The 17,044-nt window shown below is 45.3% G+C and overlaps 1 protein-coding gene across 1 annotated transcript; it reads left to right on the top strand.

Annotated features, from left to right (window-relative positions):
• Positions 1-1,496: 1,496 nt before the first annotated feature.
• Positions 1,497-16,819, top strand: LOC310757765 (uncharacterized protein). The gene is made up of 5 exons (XM_083603431.1): positions 1,497-3,655; positions 8,536-8,812; positions 10,257-10,372; positions 12,988-13,223; positions 15,564-16,819. Exons 1-5 carry the CDS (start codon positions 2,839-2,841, stop codon positions 15,744-15,746), a joined length of 1,629 nt encoding a protein of 542 aa, XP_083459557.1. The 5' UTR covers positions 1,497-2,838; the 3' UTR covers positions 15,747-16,819.
• The last annotated feature ends 225 nt before the right edge of the window (positions 16,820-17,044 follow it).

The following is a 17,044-nucleotide window of genomic DNA, read 5'->3' as shown; positions in this document are numbered from 1 at the left end:
GCAAATGTTTCTTATTTTCAACAGGCCATGTTGTGAAATACATCCTTTATTAGGGAAACTACAGGTAGATGGGGACGCGGGTGGCACTGTGGGTTAAACCACAGAGCCTAGGACTTGCCGATCAGAAGGTTGGCGGTTCGAATCCCCGCGATGGGGTGAGCTCCCGTTGCTCGGTCCCTGCTCCTGCCAACCTAGCAGTTTGAAAGCATGTCAAAGTGCAAATAGATAAATAGGCAAACGGCGTTTCTATGCGCTGCTCTGGTTCGCCAGAAGCGGCTTAGTCATGCTGGCCACATGACCCGAAAGCTGTGCGCCTGCTCCCTTGGCCAATACAGCGAGATGAGCGCCACAACCCCAGAGTCGGTCATGACTGGACCTAATGGTCAGGGGTCCCTTTACCTTTACAGGTAGATGACTTGAGACCAGAGTGAGGGTTTGGAGATGATTCATTCCTATTGACACCCACCCCTTGCCAGGGAGACTGGGCAACCTGACTGTGGATGGAGAACAGACTGCAGTTTGAGTGAACGGAAAAGAGACATCCAGAATTGAGCTTTGGGGTTTGCACACCAACAGCATTTGGGAGGGAGGGTCTGGTTCTCTTTCTCCTTCCTGAGATCTGATATGGAAGCAGCAAATTTTAGAGTAGGTTTGCTGGAGATTATCTTGATGGCTAGATAATGTATGATGTTTTTTGGGGGTGGGTGGGAGCAGATTAGTTTACACAATGGCTAAAGAACACTGTACATTTAAAGCATATTACTTCCCACCAAAGAATCCTGGGAATGCTTAAGATTATACAACCTTCTAAAATTTGTGTATAATCTTATTCTATAATTATACAATAATAATTTAACAATGTGTGGGCAAGTGATTTTGAGTGCTCCAATTTCTTCTTTCTGGATGACTTAGGCTGTTTTTTCTTGATGTCCCATTGCAAGTTAACAGAGCTTGCATACCATTTTCCAGAAACTGAAGCATCTTATAATTCCAGGGTTCTTAAATGCTGAACTTTGGAGCACACAGAACTGCCCCTCCTTGGTGTTCTTCCTGCACACCTTCTTCAGAATGACCTTAGGAGCCAATCCTCAGTGGCCAATTCACCTCCTTTCACTCTGATTAGCTTCTCAATTGCTAAAAAGCTAAAAAGCACCCCTTTATTGCTCACTGGGTTGTTTGCTGATGCTGGATGCAGGCATCCTGCTGCAGAAATAATAGCAGATCTTGAACCCCACCATCACAACTGGACCTCAGGTTGTAAGTCGCTTTTACTTCTTGCAAAAAGTACTAACGAATAAGTGCAATTATTAATAAGTCACATTTGACAGTGTCTTTGCACCCAAGGCAGATTTGGGCTGGGGGGGCACTCACTTGGAGGTTCGGATGCATGATTTGGCACAGCCCAAAGCTAGTGTGGGGTACACACACACACACACACACACACGAGTTCCTAATTTGCCATCGCGATCGGCGATCATCGTGTATTCATGAGCCGCCATGCATATGAATATGCATAAGGAAAGCAGGGGATCTCCCTCCTTCCGCAGCTGACCAGGCCCCGACCACGCCTTCTGCGTCGCTCCTGCCCGAGACGCCGCCGTAGTCCCTCCTCCGGCCGCTAGGTGTAGCCTTCCGCCTGGAGGAGAAGGGCAAGGCGAGCAGGCCGGCGGCTTCTTCTTCTGCTAGGCCCCGTGGAAGTGGGGCGGGGAGGCTTCGCCGTGGCGCCATTCGCTCCGAGCCAGCCGGGTCGAAGTGTGTCGCAGGGGGCGGGGGAGGAGGTAGGACGCAGCTGCCGCGGAGGCTGCTAAGTGAGGTACCGTCACGGGCCGGGCGGGCTGTCCTCTGGGCGGGGGGGCAGGGGAGCGCAGCGCTTGCCGGGCTCGCTGCCTGCAAAGCCCGTGGCTGGCGGAGGAGAAGCCGCCGCCGCGCGCAGGGGCGGGAGATGCGCGCGGCGCCGTTGGCGGGGGGGGGGCCCTCCCTGTAGGGGTTGGGGAGCTCGGACGTGGGGGAGACCAGCCGGCCAGACCCGCCCGGTGGGGGTAGGGAGAGAGATGTGGGGGTCAGAGTTGGCTAAAAGACTGTCCCGCCTCCTCTCTGCAAGGTTTTGCATCGAAGGAGGCGAGAAGCCGAGCTCGGTTGTTGCTAAGCGCCGCGCAAACCCTTCTTTGTTTACTTCAGGAATTTTTATTCCTTTTCGTTTTAACTCTGCAGCCTTAAACGGCAAAAAGCACACTCCTCCATGGCAAAGAACGCCCTCCCTTCTTCCCCAATTCTGCTATACTGTATTTAGTTTATTGGGATTTTGACCAGGCCCCCAAGACCATTGAAAATGTATACCTATTTGTTATCTCTGAGGGAGTTTTCCAAAAGAGGGGTGGAACAGGTGACATTTTGGGGCTCCCTGGTTTTGTTTCCTTACTTTTTAAATCTATAAGCACCTGTGGCTGCAACTACATGGGAGACTAGTTTGCTGAGTAGAACATCTGGGGGTTCTGGGATGTGGATGTTGGCGTGTATATAATAATACAATTGCGATAACAACTGACAACTCAGTTTTGCATCTGTGTTCAGCAAGTGTCCAGTTAGGGTTTCCTCATCGGAGGTGCCTGCTTTATGCTCCTTTTTGTGTCACTGAAGGAATTGGAGGAGGGGAAAAAGGGAAGGTGTGTGTGCAAGTGGGAGGTTAAAAAAAAAAAAAAGGCTTGTAAACAAGGGTGTGTCTTGCTATACTTACCCAGGCAGGAGCAGTGGGAAGCTGTGTGCTTGTCCCGGCAGGAATGGTCTCTGCTTCTTCTTGAGGTTCTTAATATTTCCTCTTTGCTGAGGGGGAATTGGTGAATGGCTGGGGCTCAGAGGCACCCAAGAGATAGTAGCGCTATGCTCCTGAAAGACTGTGGAAGAATCCGTCGGGTGCACCTCTCTTCGTCTGTGGCAAATTCGATACAAGAGCTGTTGGAGCAGATAATATCTGAGCGGGATGCTTTAGGTCAAGCCCTGGCTTCTCTCTCGGCTGGGCTGGCCAGACTGGAGAAGCACCTGGAAGAGACGGACCGTCGGGTAGAAGCTCTGGAAACAAAGGTGGTGTCCACGCAAAGCTGTGTTGTCAAACACTCCACTCTGATGAGGGAATTGGCAGTAGGGCGTCTGGTGGCCGACCGCAGGCTGGAGAGCCTAGAGAACAGAGTGCGAGCTCGGAACTTAAGGGTCACTGGTGTCCCAGCAGCTGTTGGAGATGTCAACCTCATTCCGTACCTAGAAAATCTGATGCCAGCTGCCTTGGATTTAAATGGGAAGGAGGTTCCCATCTGCATTGAAAGTGCATACCGTCTCCCAGCAAAGCATGTCCACGAGGGTAGTGGCAGTACAGTGCTAATAACTCTCTCAGATGTACGCCATCGGGAGGGGATACTGAACGCACCGTGGGCTTCCCAGACAACAAAGTTCAACGGACACAAGGTATCCTTCTTTCCTGACCTCAGCCCTGCCACGTACACCAGGCGGAAGCATTTCGTTGCACTTAGGCAACAGTTCCTGAAGGCAGGAGCTCGGGCTTACGTCTTGAGCCCTGCAAAGTTAAAGGTGGTGCACCAGGGAAAAACCTACATCTTCAAGGACAGCAAATCTGCAGCCCAGCTGTTGGATAAAATCCAACAAGGTAACTGGTGAAAGGTTATGGTGAATAAGGATAAATTGAAATCTGAGCCAGGAACCTATGGCCCTTCTTTCTTATTATTGTGAATTTCACACTAGTGTGCAGCTTTGTTTTGGCTATCTCTGTCCCTTCTTTATTTTGAGTAAAAAGTTGTTAGTAACGGATACAAAGGAATGAAAACTAGCTAAGATTTACCATCACCGCAAGCCTTGTGAGGTATGCAATATCTTGGGATAGCTTCTGTGAAAGTTGTTCATTCCTGTGAAGAAAGGTTGCAGCATTTGGGACTCTTTAGTTTAGAGAAAAGGCGAGTAAGAGGTGGCTTTATAGAAGTATGCATAGCATGGAAAAAGCGGATAGAGAAAACGTTTCCTCCCTTTTCCATAACACTAGAACTTGTGGAGATCCAGTGAAGCTGGATGTTGAAAGATTCAGGACAGATAAAAGAAAGCACTTCTTCGTGCAGTGCATAGTTAAACTACAGAAGTGGTGATGGGTACCAACTCGGATGGCTTTGAAAGAGGATTAGACAAATTCATGGAGAAGTCTAGCAGTGGCTACTTTCTATGGTGACTGTGCTGTGCCTCCACACTTTGAGGCTGTACTTCTTCTGAATACCAGTTGCTGAAAATCAGCAGCACGTTTTGAAACATCTTTGGAATCTGGGGTCCCTTCCCTCTTTTGCCTCCCTCTTATCAAGGTGTGTTCTGTCTCACAAAATGTTACTGCAATTTTCGTCATCTGTGACTGTTGGTCATTCTGGTTGGGGCTCATGGGAACAGAAACCCCCCCTCCCTGCCCACTGTTGAGTGAGCGGCACAGGACCTCTTGACCAGGGCTGGGGAACTGAGGGCCCACCAAATGTTAGATTCCTGCGCCTATTTCATTGCCCGTTGGTAATAGCATGTAATGCTATGATTAAAATGCTGTTTTACCAGAGCATATTGATATGACAGTTCACTCACTGACAGCTGGAATATTAGCTGTAACTACTAAATAGAACAAATATCAGTCTGCCTTGCCTGGAGAAAAGGCTCCTAAGAGTGTAGGATATAGTTTATGATTGAATTAGCTATTATCGTTAGAATTAAGGAAAGGGAGATTTAAGAGGCAATGCGTTTATTGAAAAAATGAGCCTTTTCAATGTCTACTGGAATGCTAAGAGTTTAGGATGATGTACAGCCTTAGGCACTTTAAGGAGAAGCATAAGGATAACTTTGTTTCCTATGGGAACATGTTTCCTATGGGAATAACAGCCTAGTGATAAACAAGCCAACGAATGAGAGTCCATTTAGAGATACCAGCTATTCCATTTGGCTGCGAAGTTTGTATTATTTGTTACATTAGGTATATTGCATTATGCTTGTTGAACATGTGTGTTGTGAGTCAGCAAAATAAATTTTGAAAAAACGGGGGATTTGGAAAAGGTATTGGGAAGAGGCAACAGAGGGACACCTAGCAGGCTCCCTCTGGAAGAGTATGAGAATGGTGGGTTGCAAATGGGGAGAGAGAAAAAAGGATTCAGTTGTCACCTTTTCACTTAACAGATCTCCTGTGCATTCATTTAAAAAAAAAAAAAATATTTATTACTTTTAAACCTTACAAAAAAGAAGAAAAAAAGAAGCAAAAGAAAGAAAATACAATACAATACAATATATAAACAATACACAACGCAACATTAACACATTAGACTAAACAAAACAAAGCAAAAACAATTTTAAAACATACATCATACCATTTCAATGCCCTATCTTTCATTCCCTCCTTTCATCGACCTCCTCTCACCTCCCTTTTTGTATTCCACTTCTGTTAATTGTTTCAGCAATTCCTTTCCATCTTTCTCTATTTTCTGTCATATAATTTTCTTAACTTGCTTTAACCTTATTTTCCATTAATACTATAATTTGTGCTTAACTCCTTATAACATTTCTACTAAAGCCATATAATTTCATTCCAACATTTTTCTAACACTCATTAATTTTACAGTATTTCTATAAATAAACTTTAAACTTTTTCCAATCTTCTTCCACCGTCTCTTCTCCCTGGTCTCGGATTCTGCCAGTCCTTTCCGTCAATTCCATATGGTCCATCAACCTGGTGATCTTCTGTCCGAGGCTCTTAACTCTTTTCCAAGTCCCTTCTGCAGATCTTCTTCATATTTATACATGCACTTTACTTTGTCTTCTGCTGATCTTGTTCTTAATTTCCTTCCTTTGATGCTGAAGAGTAGATCTCGGGGAAGCTCCGACTTAGCAATGTTTTTATTCCTTCTCGACAGGTCAGCCAAATCTCCGTAGTTAAAACTAAAATCCAAAAGATATTTCAGGACGTGTTTCAAAATCCCTCCAAATCTGAAGGTCCCCACAACTCCAATCTCCTCCTGACCCAAGTCCAGGTCCCAAAGGTCAGTACATCCCTGCATGGGGGGATCTATCCAACTTTCCTTCTCCAGTCCAAGCAGGGCTCCAATCCTCAAAATCTGACTTTCTCTAAATTCAGTCATAGAAGGCAACAACTTATATTCATCAAATTGCCTCTGTAAGGCTGGGGCTCTCTCCCTCTCCACTTGTATTACTTTAGGTTCAACAACAACAACTTTCTCCCTCGCCTTCTCCACAATTTGCCATGTCAAAGTAGATTCCTGTATCGATTCCTGAATAGTTTCTGTATAGATGTTCACTTTTTGTCCCAAATTAGTCACTTTTTGTCCCAAGTTATCAATTTTGATAGTCATCACATCCGTCTTCTTATGGAGCGGTTCCAATGAATCACTTATCTTGCATAATGCAATCACTAAGGCTTCTTCTGTCGACATTCTTACCGATCCAAGGTCAATCCCTGGTTCTCACGGTTTTTTATCTTGCAGCTGGAGATTCCCCCAGCTCAACTCTTGTAACAGTTTCAAAGGCTCCCTCTAGAGGGAAACAATTTCTATTTGTATCAATCCTTTTAAGCACGGTTCAAGCGATAAAATTAGTTTCAATTTTCAGTTACTTTTACTCCTTTTTAAACGCAGAAGGAAACAATGGAAACAATGTATTTCTCTTATTTAACTATCTGTCAACAAACGTTTTATTCACACTCAATGAACTTTCCCAAAACGTCAGACTTACTAGCAGCCCGTTTCCAGGTTCAGAGCGGTGGTAATTTAACTTTCTTCACACTCTCTCCTGCAGGCTTACGCGGTCCAAAATTTCCCCCCTCTTCTCCTGCCTCCAAGGGGGGTTTAATGATTTTAGCCGATGGAAGTTTAACCCTTTACAGAGGACTTTCCAAGACTTTAGTTTGCAGCCTCTTTGCTTCAGTCTATTTACAAAAGGGGAAGGCGGACTTCCTGTTTGAAACCTCCCCGTTTCGGTGCCAAATTAAGACGTTTAAAAATCCAATTTTCCGTTCTACTCACGGGTAGTTGTTTTAAGATCAAATTGTCCACAGGAAAAAGTCAGCGCTCTCCGGCAACAGCAATGCGGCTTCACTCCGTGAAAGAAGCAGTCAATTCGAAGCACCGCGCCACTCACCCCACGTCGCTCCGGATCCCCGAAACTGGGTTTCCCCGCGAGTAGGGGAGGCGCAAAAGGTGCCAGCCGAATCCCACGTTCACAGGCTTCTCCCGCCTGTGATTTTTAGTGGGTCCCCGCCTTCGCCGTGGCGGCCAGACCCTGATTTCCATGAAGCAAATTCCTCCCGATCAGAGGAATTCAGCCGTTGCTGGAGGCGCCAACCCGGAAGTCCCTCCTGTGCATTCATAACTGTGTGAGTCGATGCTGAATTTCTGCATTCATTAGCATAGAAATCCAGTAAACTGGGGAGTGAAAATGCATTTCTGAATTTTTTGCCAGTTGTGTGGCTGATAAAAACATGATAGGCCAGCCTTCTAGACGGACCTTGACCACTGTGCTGGGGAAGAGGCATGGTGTAATATACATTCTTTTTTATTAATGGCAGGTTGCAGGTTTTGGAGAGCTCTCAGTCAAGTTATCATTAGTCCCCTGCCTCTTAGTACAGGCCCGGCCTTCTCATTGTTTCAAGATGCTCCTGTACTTCTTTTCATTGTTACTGTGTGCTCATCTGCCATGGCGTGAGCAAGCAGGCAGTGGTTTACCCTGCCCTCTGTAGGTGAGGAGCACAAGTGCAGAGCTCTTGGTTGGGGCCCATTAAAAGTGTGGCCCTTGTGGCCCATGCCAGCCCACCTTTTTTCTTTGCCTGGTGTAAAATCAGAGGGGCAGCCCTTCTGAGTGCCAGGGCAAACAGTGAGGGAATGCCATTGTGCTCATGCCCATGTTGTGGGCTTACCAGTGGCATCTAGTTGGCCACTGCAGCAAATGGGACCCAGCAGAGCTCTTCCTGGAGGATGAACTGAAAATGTGTAGAAGCATGCTGAAGCATTAGTAGCACTTAATTGTTCCTAAGCTGCTTGGGCAATGACAACTTTTGGCCTCAGCCTACCCAGCTCCAGCAGGTATCGTAAAGACTTGGAGAATATCACTGATGCAGGGACAGACTTGAAGTAGCTAATGTTGAGCAAGATGAGTTGGGGCATCTTGGGTTCTCTGAACCTCTCAACAAAAGGACTAGGTTTCTGTGGTACAAAATCAGAAGTGGTTTTGGGGATATACGGTTCCTACACTGAACCCGGATCAAAGCACCACTACCCAGTGGGATCATTTTATTATTTATTTGGAGTATGCATGCTGTTGCAGAGAAGGCCACATGCCCAAAGAGAGGCTACTCTGGACACAGCCTCCTTAATTTTTCCTGAGCCTTTCCCCATTGTAATCCTGCAATTTCAGTTGCTGTATAGAGTTCACCTGTTTCCTTGCCCGTGTTCAAATTCTCTGATCCTAGTGGTTCTCTTCCTTCCTTTCTGTCTCAAACTCTTTCAGAAAAGATGACTATGACTTTGATCCGCAACAGGCTGGGGCTGCTGGTCTTAGGAGTCCTTGTCACCTTCGTCCTCTACCTGTTGCTGCCGGCAATCCAGCATGAGAGATTCACATCCTCGGTAGACATCCCCAAGCCACGGGCTATGGAGGAAGAAATGAATAAGGGTCAAGCCACGGGCAACATCACCATCTTGACAGGGACAGTCCTGCAAAATCCCTCTGTTTTCTTTAGAGAAGCTGTACAGGTACAGAAAGATGGGCCACCCTTCACTGAAAGGTAAGGTGTGTCCCCCCTCCCCGCCAAACTCTTGACTGTAATGAGATAAAATGGCCCTTGTCACCTTAAATAATAAACAATTTCCATGGCAGCCTGTCCATACTGACAGTTTGCAACTGCATCAGCTTAGGTTATGATTCTAGTAGTGTGTCCTCATGCAATAATCAGACTACTAGAGACAGAACAAATTTTGACAAATTGTTCTTCCTTTGATCCAGCAGTGCATTCTGTGCCTCTGCAGATACGCAAGTGCTTGTTGACTAAACCAAGATGGCTGTTGTCTAAAGCATCTTTGAATTAAAACTATCCTGGTAGCTGCACTTCTGCTGCTAAAAACGATCCTTCAGCACTTGGGAGAATAAATACATTTTGGCTTTTCAGTTACTTTTCCACTCAGAGGTGCCAAAAGATGACTGTTACGATGGTGAAGTATCCAGATCTAGACTTTACCTCTGGATCAGCTGTTTCACAGATATTTTTGTTTCTTTCCAGCAAAGTGCAGAAATGTTCGACATAGCAGTAGCCTGCTGAGTCTTGCTGATGCTGAAGTTTTCCTCCTATGTTTGTTGTTCTAACCTATTGGACTTTTCAGGTGGTAGCTTTATTGTGCAAGTCCTACTACGTTATTGCAGAAGATCCAAACACCTTTTTCCTCAGCTAGCACATTTGTTGTAAAGAATCTCATTTTCCTAGCTGTCAAGCACAATATTTCAGCACTAAAGAGATGATAGATAGATAGATGATAGATAGATACTGTATATACTCGAGTATAAGCCGACTTTTTCAGCACATTTTTTATGCTGAAAAAGCCCCCCATGGCTTATACTCGAGTGAGGTGGGTAGCAGTGGCGGAGGGATGAGCGGCCCGAAAGGAACCCTTTCTCGCTGCTGGTCCCGCCGCCGCCGCCCTTGTCAGACCCAAAGCAACTAGATAATTTTATGTAAAGCGCCAGTTCCCAAAGTTTTGTAAACTATTACCTCAGATGGGGAAATTCTTTCGCTTTCCAATATTTCACTAACAAAATCCTTGCTGTTAGTCATATAATGTAATAATTTCTCACTTTCTTTGACACGAGTTCTTATTGGTGAGCGCTGGTGACATCAATGGTGACGATCTGCAATCCTCATTCCCAATACCCACACCTATAAAATATTTTACTTTCATTTTTCTGTGTTGGAGAACCTGAGTACTGTTTACTATGCCACGGTATCTTAAATATGTGTATATCCTTTGCTGCAGTCCTGTGTTACTGTGTGAACTCTCTTCCTCATTTACATTTAATTCTAGGCTGTGTGCAGCTCACAAGCACTGGAGTGTGCATATACCCTCCCCTTCAGAAAATCTGTACTTCTTTCCCACCCCCATCCCGGCTATCATTACTTCCGTATTTGTTGTTTGTTTCTTCATTTGCAAATAGACTATACACTGTGTTTTCTTTTCCAGGTTGGCAGTGATCTTCCTGCATGGTCAGTCCTTCAATTCCAAAAAATGGGAAGAATTGGGGACACTAGCTTTACTTTCTGAGAATGGATATCGTGCAATAGCCATTGATTTGCCTGGTGAGAATAAGCTGGAGACTTACCCATGTTGGAGCTTTATGTGCTCTTGCAGTTCATCAGGGAGAAATAACATAAAAATGTGTCTATCTAATTTCATCACTGGCAATTTAGTTGACAGTGAGCAAAGGTATAAGAAAAAGCACCACTTACTGTGTTCACTTAACTACTCCCACATAACTGGGGAAGGGGTAAAGGTTTGGCATGTAAGGGTGTTAGGGGAGAGGTAGTACAGTGGTACCTCGGGTTACAAACACTTCGGATTACAAACTCTGCTAACCTGGAAGTAGTACCTCAGGTTGCAAACTTTGCCCCAGGATGAGAATGGAAATTGCGCGCCGCCAATGAGAGGCCTCATTAGCAAAAGCACACCTCAGGTTAAGAATGGTTTCGGGTTAAGAACGGACCTCCAGAATGAATTAAGTTTGTAACCCGAGGTACCACTGTACCTCATGGGGGGGACGTGTCGTGCTTCTCCTGGGGTAGTTTGTCTATCTTTGGTCCCCACCCCCTACTCAGCTCTCAGCTGAGGCTCCTAGAAGCTGTCAGCATGCAATAGCAGCCACAGCCCAGGAGCAGCTTTGACTGGCCATCTAACCAGGTGAGGGTAGCTGATGGGTCTCAAATCCTCACTGAGTTTAGGACTTGCCCTCCATACAAAGACAAGCTTTGGCGGATTGAGCAGATGAAACCAATATTGGGTCCAACAGTTAGGAAGGCAGTTTCTGCTCATGTTGTAGAGGAAGTGAGGGGCAGACTGGGCTAGTCAGTCTGGGAAGGTAGCCCTTCTTGGACAAGGAAAATTCTGGTCCTAAACTTTCTCTGTTTTGTGGGATATCTTCTAGAGAAGAAAAGGCTAAGGAGTAAATCCCTAATGGCATCTTGTGCGCCTCATTCCGGCAACTCCTGCAGCCAGGCTGGTGCCAAACATAGTGCTGTGCTGTCCTTTGGACCACATCAGTGAGGCCGAGAGGAGGGTCTTATTGTCTGGGCAGCCCAAGACCTCCACACACACACTTCCCAGGCTTGCACCCTGGGGAGGTTACTTTGGTGCTGCTAACGCAGCGGTTTGACTTCACCCTAGAGGGCAGATGGATGCCCTCTAAGCAGATGGATGCCAACAGCAACTGGTAAAGCAGTGGTGGCCAAACGTGGCCCTCTAGCTGTTTTTGGACTACTACTCCCATCAACCCTAGCTAACAGGACCAGTGGCCAGGGATGATGGAAATTGTAGTCCCAAAACAGCTGGCGGGCCAAGTTTGGCCACCACTGTGGTAAAGGGATCCTTAACTCCTTCACAACATGAATGCCACAGAAATAAAGGACCTGCCAAAATTCCTGTCCATCAATCACATGGGGGGGGGGGAGTGACTGAAGTACTGTACAAAGTCAGGCAGTTTTCTTGAGTTCCCCAGCTGTTAGACTATAACTCACATCATTCCCAGACAGCTTAGCCCAATGGCCACAAATAAGCCAGTTATACTGCTGGCTGGCAAATGGCCGCCTAGAAGATCTTCCATGAGGCCACCAGATTCCAATGATGCTTTCAGTGTTCTTTGATCTTAGGACCCTAGATACTGTTGGACTACAGCACCCATCATTTCAGGGTGCTGTGAAGTCTGTGACGAGTGAGACAAGGGGAAACTACCTACCCATCTTTCTTGGATATATTCTTCTTTGAGGCAACACTGTTCACTAGAGGGCAATGCTTGGTCCCTGCTCTGGGATTCTTTGTCATAGTTACTCATTGCCTTGGAGATATGACAGAACTAGCCTAGATAAGTTTGGCTTGCATTAGAGCACAAGGTGGCTGCTAATTAGCAGTAAGCAGTGACCTATGAGTTGAAGGTGCTTTTTACTTAGTTGTGTAAATTTTAGATCGCTGCACCTTCTCCAAAGGAAGCCAGAAGTAATTGCTAGTAAGTTCAGGTTGAAAATTAGTTGGTTTAGCAGGAAAGCCATGTAGTTATCTCTCCTTGAATGTTCAGCTTCCTTGAGTCTTCATTTCATAGGAGCTAAACTCAGCTCTGCATTTTGCAGCAAACCTCAGTGCTAGTGGAGTGATTTCTCCCCCCACCCCCACCCCACACACTTAATGCTGGTGCAGGTTCTTTAAATGACAATGATGCTTAGCATTCATAATCACTGCATTTTTGAGAGAAGGAATCAAATATGTTGGTAATTCCTACAATAGCACTGTAAGGTAATTCAATAATATTGCTCCCATAATACTGTGACTTGCAGGAGACCACCTTATAGATTACTTGGTTGATTTGAAATGGGAGGCGCTTGGCTCATGGCTCACCCTTTTAACCACTAAGTAACTAAAGAAACCACCACTGGCAAAGATCAATTAACTCTGTCTCTGCAACCTTCCTAAGATTGGACAGAGGAAAACCATCCTGTTGAGGAAAGAACCTAGATCTGTGTGCTTAACAAAGTGACGACAGTGGCCTGAACTTGTGCAAGGCGTAGTTTTCTTCACTTTGGGCAATGGGGATCGGTTGGTAAAGTCAGTAGCTGGAATCAGTCTCATGTTTTTCCACCAGTGCATGTTGATTGTTGCCTGTGTGTGTCCTGGCTGTCTAATTACCCCCGTTCCTTCTGTTTCTCAACAGGCTATGGGGAGTCCCCAAGCTCCAGCACTGTTGAGACAGCACAAGGCCGTGTTGCTTTCCTGCAGCAAGTCTTCAAGGAGTTGGGACTCCAGCAGCCGGTTTTGATAAGCTCTTCCATGAGTGGTCGCTATTCTATTCCCTTCCTTCTGGCTAGTGGGGAGCAGCTGAAGGGCTTTGTGCCCATTGCACCTGTAGGCACCAAGGACTTCACTACTCAGCAGTATCAGCAGGTCAAGGTAAGAGAGAGGGAGCTGTGTCGTGGTGTCCCTTCTAACGTTGTGGCCTGGAGCTCATTTGATAAAGATATCATGGGGGCAAGCCATAGCATACGATTCTAGCGGTGGAGCAGAAAAAGTGAATGTCAGCCTAGTCTTCGTTCACAAGTGCATCTCTCATGCTTTGAAGGGAACCTGTGTAAAACCAATAATGTGTACACACAGCAGGTACAGAATTTGGCATAACACCTGGCATCCCAGGGAAGTTGACCTTCATTGTTTAGAAGGAAGCTTTAGGCCTGCTTGACTTTTTTTGCGGGGGGGGGGGGGAATGGAATACATACTGGATTAAGGATAAGAAATTTCAGGAAAATAACAGAGTTCAGTAACTTTGAACAGCTTCCAGGCTTTTCTGCCTCCTTGGGTTTTAGTTAACCATTTTTACTCAAAGTAGATCCATTGAAATCAATGCTTATGACTAAATTTATTATTTTTAAAGGTTCTACTCTGAGTTAAAGTTAGTTTAATACAGCCTCTTGTCTCTGTTCCTAGTTAGTCATCTTTCCCACCATTCCATTCTGTCTCTGCCTTTTGCTGCCTCAGTATTAACTCTTCTGTAAAGTGGTACCTCGGGTTAAGAACTTAATTCGTTCCGGAGGTCTGCTCTTAACCTGAAACTGTTTTTAACCTGAAGCACCACTTTAGCTAATGGGGCCTCCCGCTGCTGCAGCACCACCGGAGCACAATTTCTGTTCTCATCCTGAAGCAAAGTTCTTAACCCGAGGTAATATTTCTGGGTTAGCGGAGTCTGTAACCTGAAGCGTTTGTAACCTGAAGTGTATGTAACCCAAGGTACCACTGTATATGGAAATAGTTTCTCTAGGTATGGAAATGCATGCTCTCTTGTTTCATCTGCCTGATTCTGGGTGCAACGCTTCTGCAGAGCAGAAGGTGCACAGGACTCCACCCAGATTACAATGAGAACAGGATTCTTCTCTCAGTTGCACTGGCCTACCTACTCCTTACAGCAAGAGGCAGCCACTGTGGTTCCCATCGGGTGTTGCAGACAACATTCCTGACCACTGGCCGTGCTGACTGGAGCTTATGGGAGATGTCGTCCACAGCATCTGGAGGGCACCTCATTTGCTACTCTTGTACATCTTTCTTCTGTGCCAACACGTTTTGTACATTTAGTCCCTTTAGTCAGTTACAAAATAAAGCCTTTTACAAAACAAGTCGCTCCTCACATGAGCGTGCAGTCATGTAAGTTTGTAATAATGTATTCCTTCGGGAGATACTTGGTTCCCAACATCCTCTTCTGCCTGAAGGTCTCTAGGTAGACTTTCTGCTTTGCATCTTGGCAACAGGCACACTTGTTGAATCAGATTTATTTGGTGTACATTGAAATGCATAATTAGGAAGGAGATGTGGAGCTTTGCAAAAGTGAAGTGATGATGAGTGTTGCCAGGCATAGCAATCACCCTGGCTTCATAATCACAAAAGAAAGAAGCTGGTGGAAATAAGCCAATCATCAGCTTGGTAGTAAGTTTGAGATTGGGATTTACAATTGCAGATGTACTATTTCCCCTCGATTCTCACCTGACGAGAAGTAATAATAATAATGATAATAATAATAATTTATTATTTATACCCCATCCATCTGACTGGGTTTCCATAAAGCAGCAGCTCATACAATATTCCAGTCATTTGGCCATTGTGTTAGTCCAGATGATGTGTACAGCATAGTATGTAGCTGACCATATGGGACAGTAGTGCATCAAACACTGGCTGTCCTATCTCAAGTAACTCACATATATATATATATATATATATATATATATATATATATATATATTTGCACCTTTCCATATCTGAATATTGTATGAGCTGCTGCTTTATGGAAACCCAGTCAGATGGATGGGGTATAAATAATAAATTATTATTATTATTATTATTCTCGTCAGGTGAGAATCGAGGGGGAATAGTACATCTGCAATTGTAAATCCCAATCTCAAAACTTCCTACCAAGCTGATGATTGGCCCCTATAACCTTTACACTTTCAGCTAAAATGTATATTATAAGGGTGCATAGCCTTATAGTTGTTTTCAATCTGTTGCTTTTTAATGTTCTGATTTATGTGTGCTTTTGTATGTCATCTTGAGCACTTGCTTTGGCTGGAAAGGAAGCCCAGAAATGTTACAAATACATTTCCAGCAGAGCTTTCAAAGAAGCACCAAGTGCCCATACATAAAAGTATGGCATTTCTTCATCCGCAGTGCTCCAGGGATTGTACTTTCCATGCTCACTTCCACCAGGCCCTTTGGAACATTACTGACGTGTTAATGTTTTGATCTTTCTAGATTCCAACGTTGGTTATCTATGGAGAGCGTGATACTGGCTTGGGCACTCAGTCTCTTCAGAGCCTTCAACAGATTCCCAAATCCAGAGTTGTCATGCTCCTTGGAGCTGGCCATGCCTGTTACCTTGATAAGCCTCAGGAGTTCCACAAAGCACTCCTGAACTTCCTCGGTGAGCTGAAGTGATTGTGGTACTCTGTATATCTGCCCTGCCCGTCTCTTCCTGGGAAAGAATTAAGACTGAACCTTTGCCATGTTGCTGGGGTGCTGTGTGTTTGAATCTGTTTCTCCATATTTAAAAGGGCTGTAGGACTTGCTGACTGTTGACAGGGAATTGCTTCTCCCTGCTTGCTCTTGAGGCTGCTTTTGTTACGACTGCTCCAGGCTTGACTGTCTGAATCCTGCAGAAATATTGGAACAAGGCTATATGGAGCAGAGTGACACCGTTTTCAAGCTATTTGTTGTGACTGTGCCTGGAGAACTTGATCTACACATCGCTGTCAGCCTCTTGCCCCATTTTTAAGAACTGATCCCTCTGGACAATGATGCAACTTCAGCACCAGTTTCTTCTTTCAGGAGCGCAAGCAGCCCATGTTACATCGAGGCCGCACTTCTCCATCATCAGCTGACTACTTCAACTGGTGTGTACACTCCTGCTTTAAGGATTGAGTGTTTTCTACGTGTATGTTGTTTTACTGCTCTCCTCTTTCTTGGAAGGGATCTCCTCAAACTTGCCCATCGGTGGAAGGCAACTAAGTGGGCTGCCGTGCTGAATTGTGGCACCCCAATAAGATGAAGAGAGTGTGTGTCCTTGTTTGGAAGATCTGAACAGGAACAAACCACAGAAAACACTAATATATATGAAATTGGCCAGGAGGCCTTTGAGGGACTTGGGGAAATTCTTTTTCTTTCTTTTTTTCCTTATTTTCTTTTCTTTTCTTTTCTTTTATTTGGAAAAAGCACTATGTTTAAATGTCTGTTCCATTTAACTTTTGGTGATAATTGTGATGCCTTGGGAACCCAGCTGTAACAAGTTGGCTGGTTGTGGGTGATTTTGTTTTGTTAGTGTTACATAGATGATCACCCAAGAAAGAGGAGGTGCGGGATAGAGGGGAAATGATGCTACAAGGTTTTCAGGGAATGTAGCCCATATGTCAGGGTTGTGGCTGATTGCTTCTATTTGGTGTCATAAGCTGTTTAGGGATACTTTTTTTTAGTGTTGCACAACTGCTAAGGGTCAATAAATAATTTGTACAGATCTTGTTGGGTGTATGTGTACACACACATGGTAGGTAGAGACTGGGTGGAGCAGGAAAGTCATACCTTGGGTTGCGAACGTGATCTGTGCAGGAGGCATGTTCGCAACCCGCAGCGCTACATCTGCGCACGCGTGTGACGCAATTTGGCGCTTCTGCGCATGACATTTTGTGTTTCTGTGCATGCGCGAGCACCAAAACCCAGAAGTAACCTGTTCTGGTACTTCC

The sequence above is a fragment of the Podarcis filfolensis genome, assembly GCF_964270895.1.
Source record: "Podarcis filfolensis genome assembly, chromosome: 2".
In the NCBI taxonomy this organism is placed as follows: Eukaryota; Metazoa; Chordata; class Lepidosauria; order Squamata; family Lacertidae; genus Podarcis; species Podarcis filfolensis.
This window is presented reverse-complemented; position numbering and strand designations above follow the sequence as displayed.